General features: G+C 38.1%; 1 protein-coding gene across 1 annotated transcript; it reads left to right on the forward strand.

Annotated features, from left to right (window-relative positions):
• Positions 1-3,798: 3,798 nt before the first annotated feature.
• On the forward strand, positions 3,799-4,716 carry Vom1r32 (vomeronasal 1 receptor 32). Its single transcript, NM_001008937.1, has one exon. It carries the CDS (start codon positions 3,799-3,801, stop codon positions 4,714-4,716), a length of 918 nt encoding a protein of 305 aa, NP_001008937.1.
• The last annotated feature ends 12,926 nt before the right edge of the window (positions 4,717-17,642 follow it).

Below are 17,642 nucleotides of genomic sequence, written 5' to 3' on the forward strand. Positions count from 1 at the left end.
CAATGAGTGCATACCATGTGTGTTTTTCTGTGATTGGGTTACCTCACTCAGGATGATATTTTCCAGTTCCATCCATTTTCCTACGAATTTCATAAAGTCATTGTTTTTGATAGCTGAGTAATATTCCATTGTGTAGATGTACCACATTTTCTGTATCCATTCCTCTGTTGAAGGGCATCTGGGTTCTTTCCAGCTTCTGGCTATTATAAATAAGGCTGCGATGAACATAGTGGAAGATGGGTCTTTGTTATTTGTTGGGGCATCTTTTGGGTATATGCCCAAGAAAGGTATAGGTGGATCCTCAGGTAGTTAGTTCAGTGTCCAATTTTCTGAGGAACCTCCAGACTGATTTCCAGAATGGTTGTACCGGCCTGCAATCCCACCAACAATGGAGGAGTGTTCCTCTTTCTCCACATCCTTGCCAGCATCTGCTGTCACCTGAGTTTTTGATCTCAGCCATTCTCACTGGTGTGAGGTGAAATCTCAGGGTTGTTTTGATTTGCATTTCCCTTTTGACTAAAGATGTTGAACATTTCTTTAGGTGTTTCTCAGCCATTCGGCATTCCTCAGCTGCAAATTCTTTGTTTAGCTCTGAACCCCACTTTTAAATACGGTTATTTGTCTCCCTATGGTCTAACTTCTTGAGTTCTCTGTATATTTTGGATATCAAGCCCTCTATCTGTTGTAGGATTGGTAAAGATCTTTTCCCAATCTGTTGGTTTCATGCCACTCTTGAAGCAATGGGTGTATATCATCCATCCCATAATTGCTGTACCTGACAGGGTTCTCAGAATGGTGGGCTTTCAGACTGCTTTTTTCTACCAGCACCGTTATGTCGTATCTTTTAAGAAAGTGAAAACGGAGTTTTCCATGTGAATTTTTCAGCCTCCACTTTTATACCACCTGCGGACATGTGGGTGGCATACACATCTTCACAGTAAGTTTCAGTTTGATTTCTGCATGTTCTGTGTGTCTAATATATGTTGTCTTCAGCTACCGAGTGTTGGAGAATTACCAGCTCTCCTGGTAACAGCTTGTGATGCTTGGGGATGGGGTGGATTGTGCTTTGGGACTTGAGTGTCATGAACTAGACAAAAGAAGTCACCTAATCCTAATAGAGGTCTATAATGTTATTCAACATGATGTCTACTTGGGGTATTGTCTACCTAATACAGTGCAGGTTTATTAAAACTCATTTGAAATATGCATGTGAATGCATTACGGAATACCCTAATAACACTATGTTTCTGTACAGTTTTTCAAAAGAAACTTGAGTGTTAGTTATTCCTCTCCCTATTTCCTCATTTACTTCCCATCTTACATATCCTGAAATGTAATACTTCATGTTCCATTATCACTCTTAATTTTTATAACACTGTTTTCTATCTCCTACTTTTCAACATGCCATGACTCTTACAAATTTCTGACTTTAATGTTATTCCACACCATATATGCCATTGTCAATTGGCCAACATAAATTTCACTGTTGAAATCATGGTTGTGAGCATGTTCCAGACAAACAGAAGATATCTGAGCAAATGATGACAAGTTATTCTTTCTTCTTGTCTTATTTCCACATATATCGCTTCTAAATGCTGGTATTTTTATTATTAAAAATATTGTACAATAATAGCTTGTTTCTCACACATCCAAGTACATGTTATTTGACTGTGTCTAAGACAATCTTGCTGCAGGTTTGAATATCAATAAATGTTTAGAACATATAGTTCTTCTAAGAAAATAAAAACTAAGTCCCTAGTTTTCTATTATACCAGAGCAGAAATGAGTGTGGTTGGATCTTTTTATTTCTTAATGATTGCTCAATCTTGTCTTTGATTATTGTATATTCAGGTTCTTTCTTTACACAGCAGATTCTCAGATATTAACAAAGAATTCTAGGTTCTCAGAAGGATTCATGAGTTTATCAGAAAACATGTCACAATCTACCTGAAAACAAGTAGATATTGGAATGATCCTCAGGATTTAGGCAGGAAAGACCAGTTTCAGTTAAGAAAATTTTCAGACATATGTGTCCTGGAACAAACATGGGAAACTTTGGAATGAAGCAACTTCCTAGGCAATTAGAAAATCTGAAGGGCATGTTACTGGTTTTCTGGAAGGATTTGGTGTCAGCATAATATTGCAAGAGTGAAATAGTAGGAGGAAAATACTCCATAGAAATGCATATAATGAATCCCTTGTTCTACCCTGGGTGCCCCAATTCACATCTGACTACAAGATCAATTCAGAACTTAGATTCTCCCAAAGGAAACATGAAAACCCTTCCCTAACTTCGGCTCAGGTACTCATTAAAATATAACAAACTCCTAGCCATCATTATTAAGCATCAGAAAGTAAAAATGGAGATTTGCTCTGGGAATAAATGGTTTTTCCTTCATCAGAGATATCCCAACAGCACCATGCAGACAAATGCACTGATGTCACAGATGACATAATAATAAATCTTTGAAAGATGCCATGTCCAGGTACCCTATTATTTTATGAGACTGGAAACCTGAACTCTGTTGAATTACCTTCACAGCACTGCATGGAGAATAAGAAACCATTTCAGATATTTTTGCATTCTTTCTCAGGCAAAGAATGACACAGAGAACTTCTTCAATGTAACAGGCCCTATGAGATATGCTTCTACAGGAACTGTGCTCTGGAGCTAACCTTCGGAAGAGCATCCTCACCCTGACTGTGGCTCAGAAGGTGGGATTCTTCCAACCATAGACTTCTGCTTAAAATTCTCTTTTCCCCTTTTCAGTGAAAATTATCTTCTGAAGCCAACATGAACCATTATTTCTTTTTTGAAGACTGCAGTTTAACTCAAATAGGTTAATAGGAATGTCTTTTTTTCTGGATTAACATTCAGTGTAACATCTGTATGTGGGATGTTGAATTTTGTCTGGTGGATGGAGGCCCTTGTGTTCCTTTAGAAAACATATAAACAAGTAAAATGCAGACTAAGCATCAGCTTGCAAAATGTGTAATAGTGAGTGTGTTAACAATTTTACAGGGAAGCTGGAGATGATGCAGGTAAGACAAAATTTAACAAAAATTAAGATCAGGAAAACTAAAAGTAAATGAAACTTCTTATCAAGTGTTTTTTTTCCACATGGAGGAGACATCTTTAAACCTATGTTCATCTGTGTGATTAGAGCACAGGTGACTTCACCAGAAATATTTGGTATTTTGCTCTGTGGAGGAGAAGTATAAAAATTCCTGAAAACCAATTTAATTTTCTACAATGTAATTCAGATACACAACCTTATTGATTATTATATGTTATTAACATAAACATTATTTTTAACATGCTACTATAACATGAGGAAATTGTACTAATTCTTTTTATGGTGCATTTGTAGGTTTTATTGTTTAAGTGAATTTATTGATTAAACTACATGCCATTTGCAGCCTTCCCCCTCCTAATTTTATTGAATTCTGATGATGGAATCACATGCTCACACTAGTCACTTTCCTGCCTGTATTCATTTGCAAAGTCTGGTATGGTAAAATTTGTGTTAATGTGTTCTTGACCTAAGTGATCCATAAAGATGTAGTTGTGATACAAAATTCATCTTGAGGCAGGAGTAATTCAAAAGGTATCAAATTTTACTCTGATTTACTGTCCATACATTGTTCTCCAGGCAAATTTCCTGTTTTGTGATAGAATATAGAGAAGAAATTATCAAGAGAAGAAATTGTTCCAAATCAATTGGTAGGCATGGGCAATAGAACAGAATCCTGAGGACAGCAGTGTTCACTTCAGGGTGGAGGAAAGAAGACTTTTCCATGTCTGCTCATGATAAATCCTTGAAAACCAATGAGGAAATGGCTCTTCAGATCCTCTTGCTTTGCCAGTTTGGTGTTGGGACTGTGGCCAATGTCTTTCTTTTTGTCCATAATTTCTCTCCAACATTCACTGGTTCTCAACAGAGGCCCATACAGGTGATTTTAAGCCACATGGCTGTGAGCAATGCCTTGGTTCTCTTCCTCACTGCATTTCCCAACAACATGATTCCTTTTGCTCCAAGAAATCCTCCAACTGACCTCAAATGTAAAATAGAATTCTTCACTCACCTGGTGGCAAGAAGCACAAACTTGTGTTCCACCTGTGTCCTGAGTATCTATCAGTTTGTCACTCTTGTTCCTGTTCATAGAGGTAAAGTTATACTCAGAGGAAGTGTCCCAGATTTGGCAAAGTACTCTTGTTATGGTTGTTGGTTTTTCAGTATTCTAAATAACATCCACATTCCAATCAATGTCAGTGGTCCGCAGATAACAGACAATAACACTGAATCTAAAAGCAAATTTTTCTGTTCTGTTTCTGGATTCAGTGTAGGCATTGTTTCCTTGCGGTTTATCCATGATGCCACATTCATGAGCATCATTGTCTGGACCAGTGTCTCCATGGTGCTTCTCCTCCATAGACATCACCAGCAAGTGCAGCACATCCTCACTTTCCATCATGAACCCAGAGGTCAAGCTGAGACCAGAGCAACCCATACTATACTGATGCTATTGGTCACATTTGTTAGCTGTTATCTGATAAATTTTATCTGCATCTTCTTTCACACCTACTTTATAGATTCTCATGTCTTCATGAGGTATGTCGGTGAAGTTTTGGTCTTAAGCTTCCCCACAATTTCTCCCTTATTGTTAATCTTCAGAGATCCTAAGGATCCTTGTTCTGTGTTCTTGAACTGTTGAAAGTCAGAGTCACTAAAATTTCAAACAGAGAAGACACTTTTATTAATACCGCTAAATACTTTATTCCATATATATAATATATATATATGTATATATAATATATATTATAGGAACAAGGCAGGATAATAACCCAACTACTGCTCATTTCACTAAGAGTAAAGGGGAAAAGAAGTAAAAGTAGCTCATGCACAGGAGCCTTAAGAGGTTTAATGTTTCAGGTCCAGGGAGGATACCAGGATCCAAACTGGACATCTTCTCCTGAAATCCTTGGCAAAGTTTTTACTCTGGACCATGGTGAAGTTGTTTTTCCAATTGTCAGAAACACTCGTCACTCAGACAGGAGAGGAGAGGTATCAGAACAAGGAGGAGGCAAAGGTGTTACTCTGTCTGTCAGTTCCTTCCTTAGTCACAAAATTATGTTCTCAGAAGATTAAAATTGAACATCTAACTTTACAGTTGCCTGAAAATGACCAAAGCAGCAGAAAACACAAGATAATTATCTGGAGTGGTAATAGCTGTCAGTGTGATGAAACTCGAAATCTGACTTGTGGTACTTACTTCTGTGAACAAAGAAATATTTTAGCATTTATTTTGTGTATGTGTATTGGATGTGTATGTACTTATGGGGATTCCCTTTCCTTAAGAAGAATAGGTGTCATATCCCTAGAGCTGGAGTTACAAACAGAGATAATCCTACAAATATAGTTTCTAGGAATCAAGAAACTCCAAAAGTGGCCAGGGTGCTAACTGCTGAGCCATCTCTCCAGCCCCAAATTGAGAAAAATTTCCAACCTACTTGGCACTTCACTTCAAATTTGATGGAAAAAATTACTAATAACAGCTATAGTGAAAGAGCTTGAAACAATCAAATAGGAAACAGCAGTTTGTAAATTCTACATTGAGGAATATATTCACACTGAGTTACAAAATTAATACTCAGTCCTCATGTACCTTTTCACAGTCTTGCACCAACATTAATACTGAAAAAAACTATAGCACCATGTCTTGATCAAAACACTGGCCATAATAAGAGACAAGACAGCTTGGCATGTAAAGCACTCACCATTTAGAACACATTACCCGAGTTCAAGCCCCAGGGCCTACATTGTGGAGAGAAAAACACCTCCTACAAGTAGTAGTATTCTGGTATCCTCAAATCTGTGCTTGAACATGCCCACATACAGAAAAGTAACAAAGTATAGTTTCTAAGTTTGGTTTAATCAGTTCAGGGCACCCTGTATCACTGATCTCTGTCTGTTAATCTGTATATCCCCTTACCTCTAATCATACCTTAGGGGTACTTTAGTGGGTTCTATTATACACCACCTTCCTAACACTTATTCAATCCTAATCCCTCCCAACCATCTAATACCTGGTAGTAAAAAAAAGTTAGAGAGGAAAAGGAGTGTAGATCTCTTAAGACTACTTTCTGCTGAATGGTGTCATTCAGTTCCTTGGGCCAGTCTTTATCATCAGGATATCTCCAACTGGAAGTCCAACAAAACAGCCAAACAGCAATCCGGCAATAGCAAAATATGTAGCAGGAGCAGCAGCAAGAGGGACTGGAAGTAGCAAGCAGAGCAGTAGCCACCAAAGGCCCTCTTGTGGATCTCACATTTATACCTTCTCAAGAGTCCACAGATTTCCAAACTAAAACTATCTTCTTCTGGAAAAAAATCATACCCCTCCTAAAGCATGAGACGCACATAGCTGGTGGTTGTGAACAATCTGAAGCAGCTCCATACCCCACATCTTGGATTAAAACAAAAATATATTCACATAGCCTGACTTGGTTTATAAAGAAATGAAAATTATCACTACAATAATCATCACTGTGTATACAGATAAACTGCTACACAATAATCTCTGGGATGCTCACATTCCAGTTGTAATCATGCCAGCAAGACTAAATACCACAGTACCCAGTTACAGGAGTCTGTTCTTCATCTTTGATAATTTGCCAATTGATCATATGAAACAAATAGAGCTACAGTGTGAATCTATTTGGTGTTGGTTTGACTGACACAGTGCAAAACTCATGAGTAACAATCAGGTTGCTGCATGCTGAGAAAGAACTGTCTTTTTCAGGATAGATAGATAAGTTATTGGTAGCATGAGATATACAGTAAATACTAGTGATGATCTTAAAAGGACAGAGTGTCTCTTTTAACCCTCTAACTCTTAAAGATTAAAACTCTACGTATCATTTATCCAAAATTTCTTTTGAATGAGCAAAGGAAATGGACAATATGGACGGACAAGGAATGAGTGAAGAACATATTCCAAGTACAGGCAACAGCTTTTGGGATTTTGAGATACCACTCATGTAAGTTGTTCAGGACCCACATGAAGACCAAACTTCACATTGCTACATATGTGCAGGGAGATCTAAGAATGGCCTCTGTATGTTCTTTTGAACATCTAAGAGCCCCATGGGTACAGGTTAGTTGATTCTTTTGGTATTTCTGTTGAGTTACTCTCCCTTTTGGAGTCAGCAATCCTTCCTGCTATTCTTCCATAAGAGTCCCCAAGCTCTCTCCACTGTTTGTGTGTGTCTGTCTTGTCCTAGAGATGCAGTCTACCTCCTAACTCCTGACAGTTGCAGATTTCCATTAATTTTCATGGTCATCTAGACATATGTCCTGTCCTTCTCCACACCAGATTCTGAATCCCTCATGCCCTCTTTCGCCCAGTTCCCTTCTTTCATTTGCCTCTTATGACTATTTTATTCCACCTTCTAAGTGAGATTCAAGCATCCTAGTTTTTGCCTTCCTTCTTGTTTAGCTTCTTTGGTTCTGTGGAATGTAGCAGGGATATTTTGTATTATATAACTAATATCCACTGATAAGTGAGTACATACCTGCATTTCTGGTGGAAGTGCAAATGTGTACAACCACTTTGGAAATCAATTTTCAGTTTCTTGGAAAACTGGGAATAGTTGTACCTCAAGACCTAGTTATAAAATTCTTGGACATGTACCCAAAAAGTGCTCCAACATCCTATAAAGAAACTTGGTCAACTAGGTTTATATCAGCTTTATTCATAATAACCAGAAACTGGAAACAACCTAGAAGAATGAATAAAGAAAATGTGGTACATCTACACAATGGAATACTATTCAGCTATTAAAAACAAAGATATCATGAATTTTGCAGGCAAATGGATGGAACTTGAGAGCATCATCCTAGTGAGGTAATGCAGCCCTCAAAGCACATTCATCTTCCTTCATTTTTTGAGTCAGGATACATGGTGTACTTCTAGTTGTCATTGAACTGACTGTAGGGCAGGCTGACTGACTCAAGAGCCACCTGCCTCTGCTGCCCTAGTGCTGGCAATAAATAGTTACGCACAGCAACCACCCAGCTCTAAATGATGCATATGTATGAACTTGACATGCTTCAGTTTTACTCAGCAATGATATACTCACCTTTTCTCAGCAGATGTATACTGGCAGTTGTGCCACTCACATTCTCCCTCTCCCTCCCTTCCCGCCCTCCCTCTCTAAATTGGTCAAATATTCTGCTGTCCTTCATGACTGAAAAGGAACAGTTTTTCACTGTGGATGAATTAAATTTATTTTCTGGCTTCAAATGTTTGCAAAATAACTGACACATCTTTTGCACACTTTATTTTGTGTCCTGGGAGATAGGGATAAAAGCATATTAACACTGAGTGCTTATAAAAACTGTCGAAGGATATAGGTGCTGCCATACTAATCAGGTTCTAAGGTTTCCTGCCTTCATGATCCTTTCCAGTCTCAAAAGCTTACAACCAAACCCCACTGTTCACAGGTAAAATGGATGTGATAAAGAACCTAGTTCATAAGTCTGTTTTCTTTGTCTTAAGATTTTTATTTTTGAATGTACTGGTGAGTTCCTGACTATGGATCTTTGTACATGAACTCAATGCATAAGAAGGCCAGAATAGTGAGTTGAATCACTTGGAGCTAGCATCACAGACAGCTGAGAGCTGACACTGGTGCTAGAAACAAATCTCAGGTCCTCTAGAAGATTAATACATGATCTTATTGGATGGGCTATCTCACCATCCACCAAGAAGTTGTTTTACAAGATCTTTTAGAGAAACTTATGTAAGATGATAGAAAAGGAAACTTTGCTTTGGTTACTGCTATTTATAGTGTTTGTCCTTATTCACACACAGACGGGTGGACACTGCTCTTCTTGTTAACTTTAATGTCTTCTGCCTTTTTGTGGCTGCATCCTTGACCATATGTGCTCACTTGGCTCTCCTCCATAGTATATGTAGAAAAAACAGAAGAAATCCCATTGTTTCTGTGCTTCAATGCTTCTCAACCTTTCTAGTGTTTATTAGTTAGTATTATGAATTGCAAAATGAGATAGAGCAGTCAAAGATTTGTCTGAACTTCCCACCCATTATGAAAATATACAAATTCATGGCTATTAGACAATACATTACTGAAAGATAAAGTAATCATTAAAGTAAGTGGGAATTAAATTTGAGAGTTCCAAGAACTGAATGAAAAAATATTTAAATACAAATCCCTTTGGGATACAATGAAGATAGTTCTAAGAGAGAAGCTGAAAAACTCTATATAACAAACATACAAAAAACAATCAGATGTACCAAATAAATATCTTAATAATACACATAAAGCTTTAGAGACTTATACCTTGCTAATAATCATTTTAAAAGTGTTTGGTATAATTTGCTAATGTGGAAATGGCAATTAAAGCTACTTTGCTCTTCCATATCTTCCTAGTGAGAATAGCTATCTAAACCATGAGTTGGCTTTAGTAATAACTAGGGAATCAAGATGGGGACAAGATTTGATCTGACTTAGGCTCATTGGTATTCAGGTTGATTCATATCTCTGTAGCACCAGGGTGAGAAACAGTCCTGAAATGTGGTGAGTCCTATAGGAACTTTGGGAATTCTACATTTACAGGGGCTTTGGGAGAAGCTGTGGACCAAGTATGGGGACTATATCTTGACTCTTGGAAAGGCCTACAGGAATGTAGAGTTCTACAACTCATAGTGAAAGTTTCAAACACAGCAGGAAGCCTGACAAAGTACAGTACTCTTAGACAGATTGGTGTGCCCAAAGAAGAAGAAACTAGAAAGTGAGTGTGGAGAAAAGAGATTTCAAGGAAATGGAGATGGAGTGGATGGTATCCTGGAGTAAAGGGGAATAATATACCATTAGTGAAGAAATGCTGTGGAAGGTAAGAGGGCACAGTAGAGAAGTAGAGAAGGAATTATGAGAAGAAATAATGCTAAAGAACTTTGAAAATGCCATATGGAAACCTGCTACTGCTGAGAGAGAGAGAGAGAGAGAGAGAGAGAGAGAGAGAGAGAGAGAGAGAGAGAGAGAGAGAGAACCATGGCTTTCTCTTTAAGAGCACTTGACAATCCTGTAGAAAGCCCAAATTCATTTCTCAGCACCTCCATATGAAGCACAATTTCAGGAGATCTAATCCCCTCTTCTTTCTTCCGCTGGCATATAAATACCCTCAGGCATACACATACACATATAAAATAATCTTTTTACATATGTATATATGCATATAATTGTGTAAAAAGAATTTAAATTGTTACTTCACCATGGGATGGAGACCAATGGCTCATCCACACACTATAGGCTAGTGACAGGTATGAGTTATCTCCTTTTGTGATGTTGATCAAGGGGATCTCATAAAACTAGCCAAATGTGATGGGCTATTATTGTCCTTGTTCTTCATTACCCTCCAGAACTTTAAAGTAAGAACTTGTTTCCTGAGTTATAGGACTGAGAAATCAAGTACTGATCTGGAACCTTCTTCACTTTTGGCTAAATTTGACAATGCCAGAAGATTCTTCTTACACTCTAGGGAGAGAAAAGACTTTCCACACTCTTACCCAGCTTGTATCACTATAAGCTACAATAATGCCTGGCCAGGCAAGATATGGCCACTCATGCAACAGTAGCATGAAAGTTATTTGAGTACTCAACCACTTAATTAAAACCCACCAAACAAGTTAGGGTTTTGGGAAAATAGGAACATCTATTCAGTGTAAGACGATGGGTAAACCAGTATACCCACTATGAAAATCAGTTTGTAGGTTTTTAAAAGTTAAAAATGAAAGAACTACATGGCTGAGAATGTGCCTAAAGGACTCTATATATCATAGACATTTACATTTTTGTGTGACACTATCTAGGAAATTAAATCAGTGCTGATGTTAATTACAGATGGGTGGATGGATGGAAATGTGATATATATATTATGCAAATATATATCACATTTGAATTTTGTAAATACTAACAAAAATTGAATGCTTGTAAAACTGATAGACTGGAAAATATTATATAGGACAAATTAAGCCAAATAGACATTCTATGTTCCCTATAATATACAAATTCTAGCTTTGAATTTTTCTATTTCTGTGCTTAACTTGTAGCATCTACATAGGTCAAGGAAGAAAGGAGTCATGACAGACGGTGTGAAAAAATATAATGGAGGGGGAGTAATAAGTAAAATACATATTATAAATAATGGGAGAATACTAGGTATAAAGAGTGAAGGGGGTGTGGACACGGATAAAAGTTAGGGTTTGTGATGGTGTCAATGAAACCTAAAATTGTATAAAAGGCTATTGAAGTGGAAATTTCTTGTTTTGTTAGAGACCCTGTTGTGTCATGGGATGTTTTTCTGGACACTGTCTTTGGGAAGGTGTTTTGCTGAAGCAGACACCTGGGAGCATGCTTTGCTGAGAACACATGATGTTTTTCTAGAAGCTGTCTGATGAAAGGGCATGTGGTATTTGCAGGAGCAGATGCATGAGAGAACACATGGAGTTTGAAAATAATACAACTATAACTCAAAAGATAGTGGATGATGCTTTGGGATTGGTTCACCTTACTGTTCTTTGTTGGACTTCATCTTGCTGGTCCATGCTGATTACACTCTGGCATTGGTTCTGAGGAAGTGGTGTTGGGAGCAACAAAAAGAAGGACTTGAAGTCAATTGTGGGGCACAAACTGACAGTCTTGTATTCTGCTGACACAACTTTCTGAAGATAACCAGACAGTTAAACTCTTACAGTTCAAAACCCAGGCTTTTATATATCAATTCAACCATCCAACCCTGGTTTCCTTTTGATTATCCCATGAATTAGCATCTTTAAGGTAATTTTTATTGGATATTTTTTATTTACATTTCAAATGTTATCCTCTTTCCCCCAGCTAACCACCCACCCCTTTCCAGCTCCCCACCCTGAAATTCTCCTACACTGGAGGGTCCAGCCTTGGAGGACCAAGGGCTTCTTCTCCCATTGGTGCCCAACAAGGTCATCCTCTGCTACATATGAAGCTGGAGCCATGGGTCTATCCATGTGTACTCTGGATAGTGGTTTAGTCCCTGGGAGCTCTGGTTGGTTGGTATTATTGTACATATAGGACTGCAAACCCTTTCAGCTCCTTCAATCCTTACTCTAACTCCTACAACAGGGATCCAGTTCTCAGGTCAATGGTTGGCTGCAAGCATTTGCCTCTGTATTTGTCATGCTCTGGCAGTACCTCTCAGGAGACAGCTATATCAGGTTCCCACCAGCATGTACTTCTTGGCATCAGCAATATTATCTGGGTTTGGTAGCTGTATGTATATGGGCTGGATACCCAGTTGGGGCGGGCTCTGCATGGCCATTTCTTCAGCCTCTGCTTCAAACTTTGTCTCATATCTCCTCCTATGTATATTTTTGTTCCCCCTTCTAGGAAGAACTGAAGCATCTGCACTGTGGTCATTCTTCTTGAGCATTATGTGGTCTGTGGAATGTATCTTGGGTAATCTGACCTTTTGGGTTAATATCCACTTATCAGTGAGTGCACACCATTTGTGTTTTTTAGTGATTGGGTTACCTCACTCAGGATATTTTCTAATTCCATTCATTTGTCTATGAATGTCATGAAGTCATTGTTTTTGATAGCTGAGTTCCTACGTTGACGGACATCTGGGTTCTTTTCAGGTTCTGGATATTATAAATAAGGCTGCTATGAAAATAGTGAAGCATGTGTTCTTGTTATATGTTGGAGCATTTTTTGGGTATATGCCCAGGAGTGGTATAGCTGGGTCCTCAGGAAGTACTATGGCCAATTTTCTGAGGAACTTCAAGACTGATTTCCAGACTGTAACATCTTGTAATCCCACCAAGCTCTGTAATACAGCTTGAGGTCAGGATGGTGATTTCTCCAGAAGTTATTTTATTGTTGAGGATAGTTTTCACTATTCTGGGTTTTTTGTTCTTCCAAATGAATTTGCAAATTGCTCTTTCCAACTCTATGAAAAATTGAGTTGGAGTTTTGATAGTGATTGCATCGAATCTGTAGATTGCTTTTGGCAAAACAGCGATTTTTACTATATTAATCCTGTCAATCCATAACCATGGGAGATCTTTCCATCTTCTGAGATCTTCAATTTCTTTCTTCAGCGACTTGAAGTTCTTGTCATATAGATTTTTCACTTACTTGGTTAGAGTCACACTGAGGTATTTTATATTGTTACTATTGTGAAGGGTTTTGTTTCCCTAATTTCCTTATCAGCCTGTTTATCCTTTGAGTAGAGGAAGGCTACTGATTTGCTTGAGTCACTTTGCTGAAGTTGTTTATTAGGTTTAGGTGTTCTCTGGTGGAATTTTTGTGGTCACATAAGCATACTATCATATCATCTGAAAATAGTGATGTTTTGACTTCTTCCTTTACAATTTGTATCCCTTTAACCTCCTTTTATTGACTGATTGCTCTAGCTACGACTTTGAGTACTATATTAAATAAGTAGGGAGAGAGTGGGCAACCTTGTCTAGTCTCTGATTTTAGTGGGATTGCTTCAAGTTTCTCTCCATTTAGTTTGATTTTGGCTACTGGTTTGCTGTACATTGCTTTTACTACTTTTAGGTAAGGGCTTTGAATTCCTGATCTTTCCAATAGTTTTAATATCAATGGACTGAATTCCACAATAAAAAACATAGGCTAAAGAGGAGCCAGCATTTTGATGCATCTGGAAATACAACTCAGAGTCAAACACAGACATTACCTCAAAGTAAAATGATGATAAAAAATTGTCCAAGCAAATGGTCCCAAGAAACAAGCTGGAGTAGTCATTCTAATATTCAATAAAATCGACATACAACATTCTGTGATCTTGGATGTACTAGAGCCCCTGAGTGAGGGCTTCCTCTGGGTGTTGTGGGAATGGGTGAGGGACCAGCACCCAAGGTCTGCTCAGGGCACAAGTTCAGACAAGAAGAGACCCATGCTGCTGGCTGGGCAGGGGTTCTTGTGTCCCTGGATCTCGTGGGACCCGGCTACTCTGTATGCCCCAGATTTTAATTGAGTGACTTTGGTAGTTGTTATCTAACTCCTTGAGATCTTTGTGTATATTAGATATTAGCCCACTGTTAGACGTATGCCTGATAAATATCTTTTTCCAATCTGTAGGCTGCCATTTCATGAAGTTCCATTTATCTACTTTTGATATTAGAGCCTGAGTCATTGGTGTTCTCTTTAGGAAATTTTTTCCTGTACTGATGAGATCAAGGGTATTTCCCACTAGCTCTTCTATGAGATTTAGTGTACATAAGCCTAGATTTAAAAAAACCTACTTTTAATAAGGTCTCTTAAATGACTTAATGTCTATTATAGTACAACACCAACAGAAACTAAACAGAGACACAGTGACACTAACAGAAGTAATGAACCAAATAGATTTAACAGATATCTATAGAACATTTCATCCTAAAACAAAAGAATATACCTTCTTCTCAGCACTTCATGGTACCTCCTCCAAAATTAACCATATAATTAGTTACAAAAAGGCCTTAACAGATATAAGATTTTAGAAATAATCCCATGCATCCTTTAAGATCACCATGGACTAAGATTGGTCTTCAATAACAACAAATACAAAAGAAAGCCCACATACTCATGGAAGCTGAACAATGCTCTACTCAATGATAACTTGATCAAGGAAGAAATAAGAAAGACTTTTAAGAATTTAATGGTAATGAAGGCACAATATATCCAAACTTATAGGATCCAATGAAAGCAGTGCTAAGAGGAAAACACATAACTCTGAGTGCCTCCTAAAAGAAACTGGAGAGAGCATACTTGACAGCACACCTGAAAGCTCTAGAACAAAAAAGGAAATACACACAAGAGGAGTAGATGGCAGGAAATAATCAAACTCAGGGCTGAAATCAACCAAGTAGAAACAAAAAGAACTAAACAATCAACAAAACTAGGAGTTGGTTCTTTTGAGGAAAGCAACAATATAGATAAACACTTTGCCAGCCTAAGTGGAGGGCATATAGACAATATCTAAAGTAACAAAATCCGAAATGAAAATGGGGACATAACAACAGAAACTGAGGAAATCCAAAAAATCATCAGATCCTACTACATAGCATATATAAAACAAAACTGGAAAATCTGGATCAACTGGGCAATTTTCTAACCATATATCAGGCACTAAAGTTAAATCAAGATCAGATAAACCATTAAGTCCCATAATTCCTAAAGAAATAGAAGCAGTCTCCCAGCCAAAACAAGCTCAGTACTAGTTGGGTTTAGTGCTGAATTCGATCAGACCTTTAAAAAAGACCTAATATCAATACTCTCCAAAGTATTCCACAAAATAGAAACAGAAGGAATACTACCCAATTCATTCTGTGAAACCACTATTACAATTAAACCAAAACTACATAGAGACTCAACAAAGAGAACTTCAGAGCAATTTCCCTTATGAATATGGATGCTAAAATACTCAATAAGATTCTTGCAAACCAAATCCAAGAACACATCAAAACAATCATCCATTATGGGATAACATGGATGTGAAAATACAGGATAAGGAAAACTATCTTCAACAATGAAAGAACTACTGGGGGAAATCACCATCCCTAACCTCAAGCTGTATTACAGAGCAGTAGTGATAAAACCTGTATGGTATTGGTACAGAGACAGGCAGGTAGATCAATGGAATAGAATTGAAGACCTAGAAATGAACCCACACACCTAAGGCCACTTGATCTTTGACAAATGAGCTAAAACAATCCAGTGGGAAAAAAGATAGCTTTTCCAACAAATGGTGCTGGTTCAACTGGTAGTCAGCATATAGAAGAATGCAATCACCCTGTGCAAATGTCAAGATCAAGTGGATAAAGGACCTCCACATAAAACTAGATACACTGAAACTAATAGAAGAAAAAGTGGGGAAGAGCCTCGAACACATGGACATTGGGGGAAATTTTGTGAACAGAACACCAATGGCTAATGCTCTAAGATCAAGAGTCAACAAATGAACTTCACAAAATTACAAAGCTTTTGAGGACAATGGATACTGTCATTAGGACAAAATAGCAATCAAGAGATTTGCAAAACATCTTTACCAATACTATGTCAGATAGAGGGATAATATCCAATATATACAAAGAGTTCAAGAAGTTACTCCAGAGAATTAAATAACCCTATCAAAATGGAGTACAGAGCTAAACAAAGAATTCTGAAATGAGGTATTTCGAATGGCTTAGAAGCACCTAAAGACATGTTAAACATCCTTAGTCAACAGGTAAATGCAAATGAAAAGGACCCTGATATTCCGTCTCACACCAGTCAGAATGCCTAAGACCATAAACTCAGGTGACAGGAGATGCTGGTGAGAATGTGGAGAAAGAGGAACACTCCTCCATTGTTGGTGGAATTGCAAGTTGTTATAACCTCTCTTGAAATCAGTCTGGTGGATCCTCAGAAAACTGGACATATTACTTCCTGAGAATGCAGCTGTACCACTCCAGGACATATACCCAAAAGATGTTCCAACATATAACAAGGACATATGCTCCACTATGTTCATAACAGCCTTATTTATAATTGCTAGTAGCTGGAATCAATCTAAATGTCCCTCAACAGAGGATTGAAAACAGAAAATGTGGTACATTTTCACAATGGAGTACTACTCAGCTATTAAAACGACTTCATGAAATTCTTAGGCAAATAGATGGAACTAGAAAATATCCTGAGTGAGGTAACCCAATCACAAAAGAACACACATGGTATGCATTCACTGATAAGTGGATATTATACTGAAAGCTATCAATACTCAAGGTGAAATTCACAGACCACATGAAGCTCAGGAAGGAAGATCAAATTGTGGATGCTTCAGTCCTTTTTAGAAGGCAAAACAAAAATTCTCACAGGTAGGAAATATGTAAAAAAATGTGGAGCAGAGACCGAAGGGAAGGTCATCCAGAGACTGCCCCACATGGGATGTATTCCATATACAGCCACCAAACCCAGACAATATTTTACATGCCAAGAAGTGCTTGCTGACTTCTCCTGAGAAGCTCTGCCAGAGCCTGACAAATACAGAGGTGGATGCTCACATCCAACCACTGAACTGAGAACAGGGTCTCTAATTGGAGGAGTTAGAGAAAGGACTGAAGTAGATGAAGGGGCTTGCAACCCCATAAGAACAACAACAAAATCAACCAATCAGACAGTCCAGGGCTCACAGGGACTAAACCACCATCCCAAGAGTACACAGGGATGGGCCTATGGCTCTAACCACATATGTAGCAGAGGATGGCATTGCCAGGTATCAATGGGAGGAGAGGATCTTGGTCCTACCAAGGTTCAATGCCCCAGTGTAGTGGAGTGTCTGGGCAGAGTTGTAGGAGGGACTGGGGAGGTAGATGGGGTAGCACCCTTATAGAAGCAGAGGGAGGGGAGATGGGACAGCAGGTTTGTGGAGGGTAAACTGGGAAATGGGATAACATTTGAAATGTAAATTAAAAAATCCAATTAAGGAAAAAAGAAAGCTCAATTCAATTGGTAAGAGTGTTTTTCCCTAGTTTTTGAAAAATAAAGACTGGAGAGCTGATTCAGACATTAATAATACTTAATGATCTTACAAAGG

This window comes from Rattus norvegicus, chromosome 1, assembly GCF_036323735.1.
Source record: "Rattus norvegicus strain BN/NHsdMcwi chromosome 1, GRCr8, whole genome shotgun sequence".
NCBI classification, from domain to species: domain Eukaryota; kingdom Metazoa; phylum Chordata; class Mammalia; order Rodentia; family Muridae; genus Rattus; species Rattus norvegicus.

Coding starts and splice junctions, on each gene's coding strand:
- Vom1r32 (NM_001008937.1), top strand. CDS start 3,799: ATGTCTGCTCATGATAAATCCTTGAAAACCAATGAGGAAATGGCTCTT.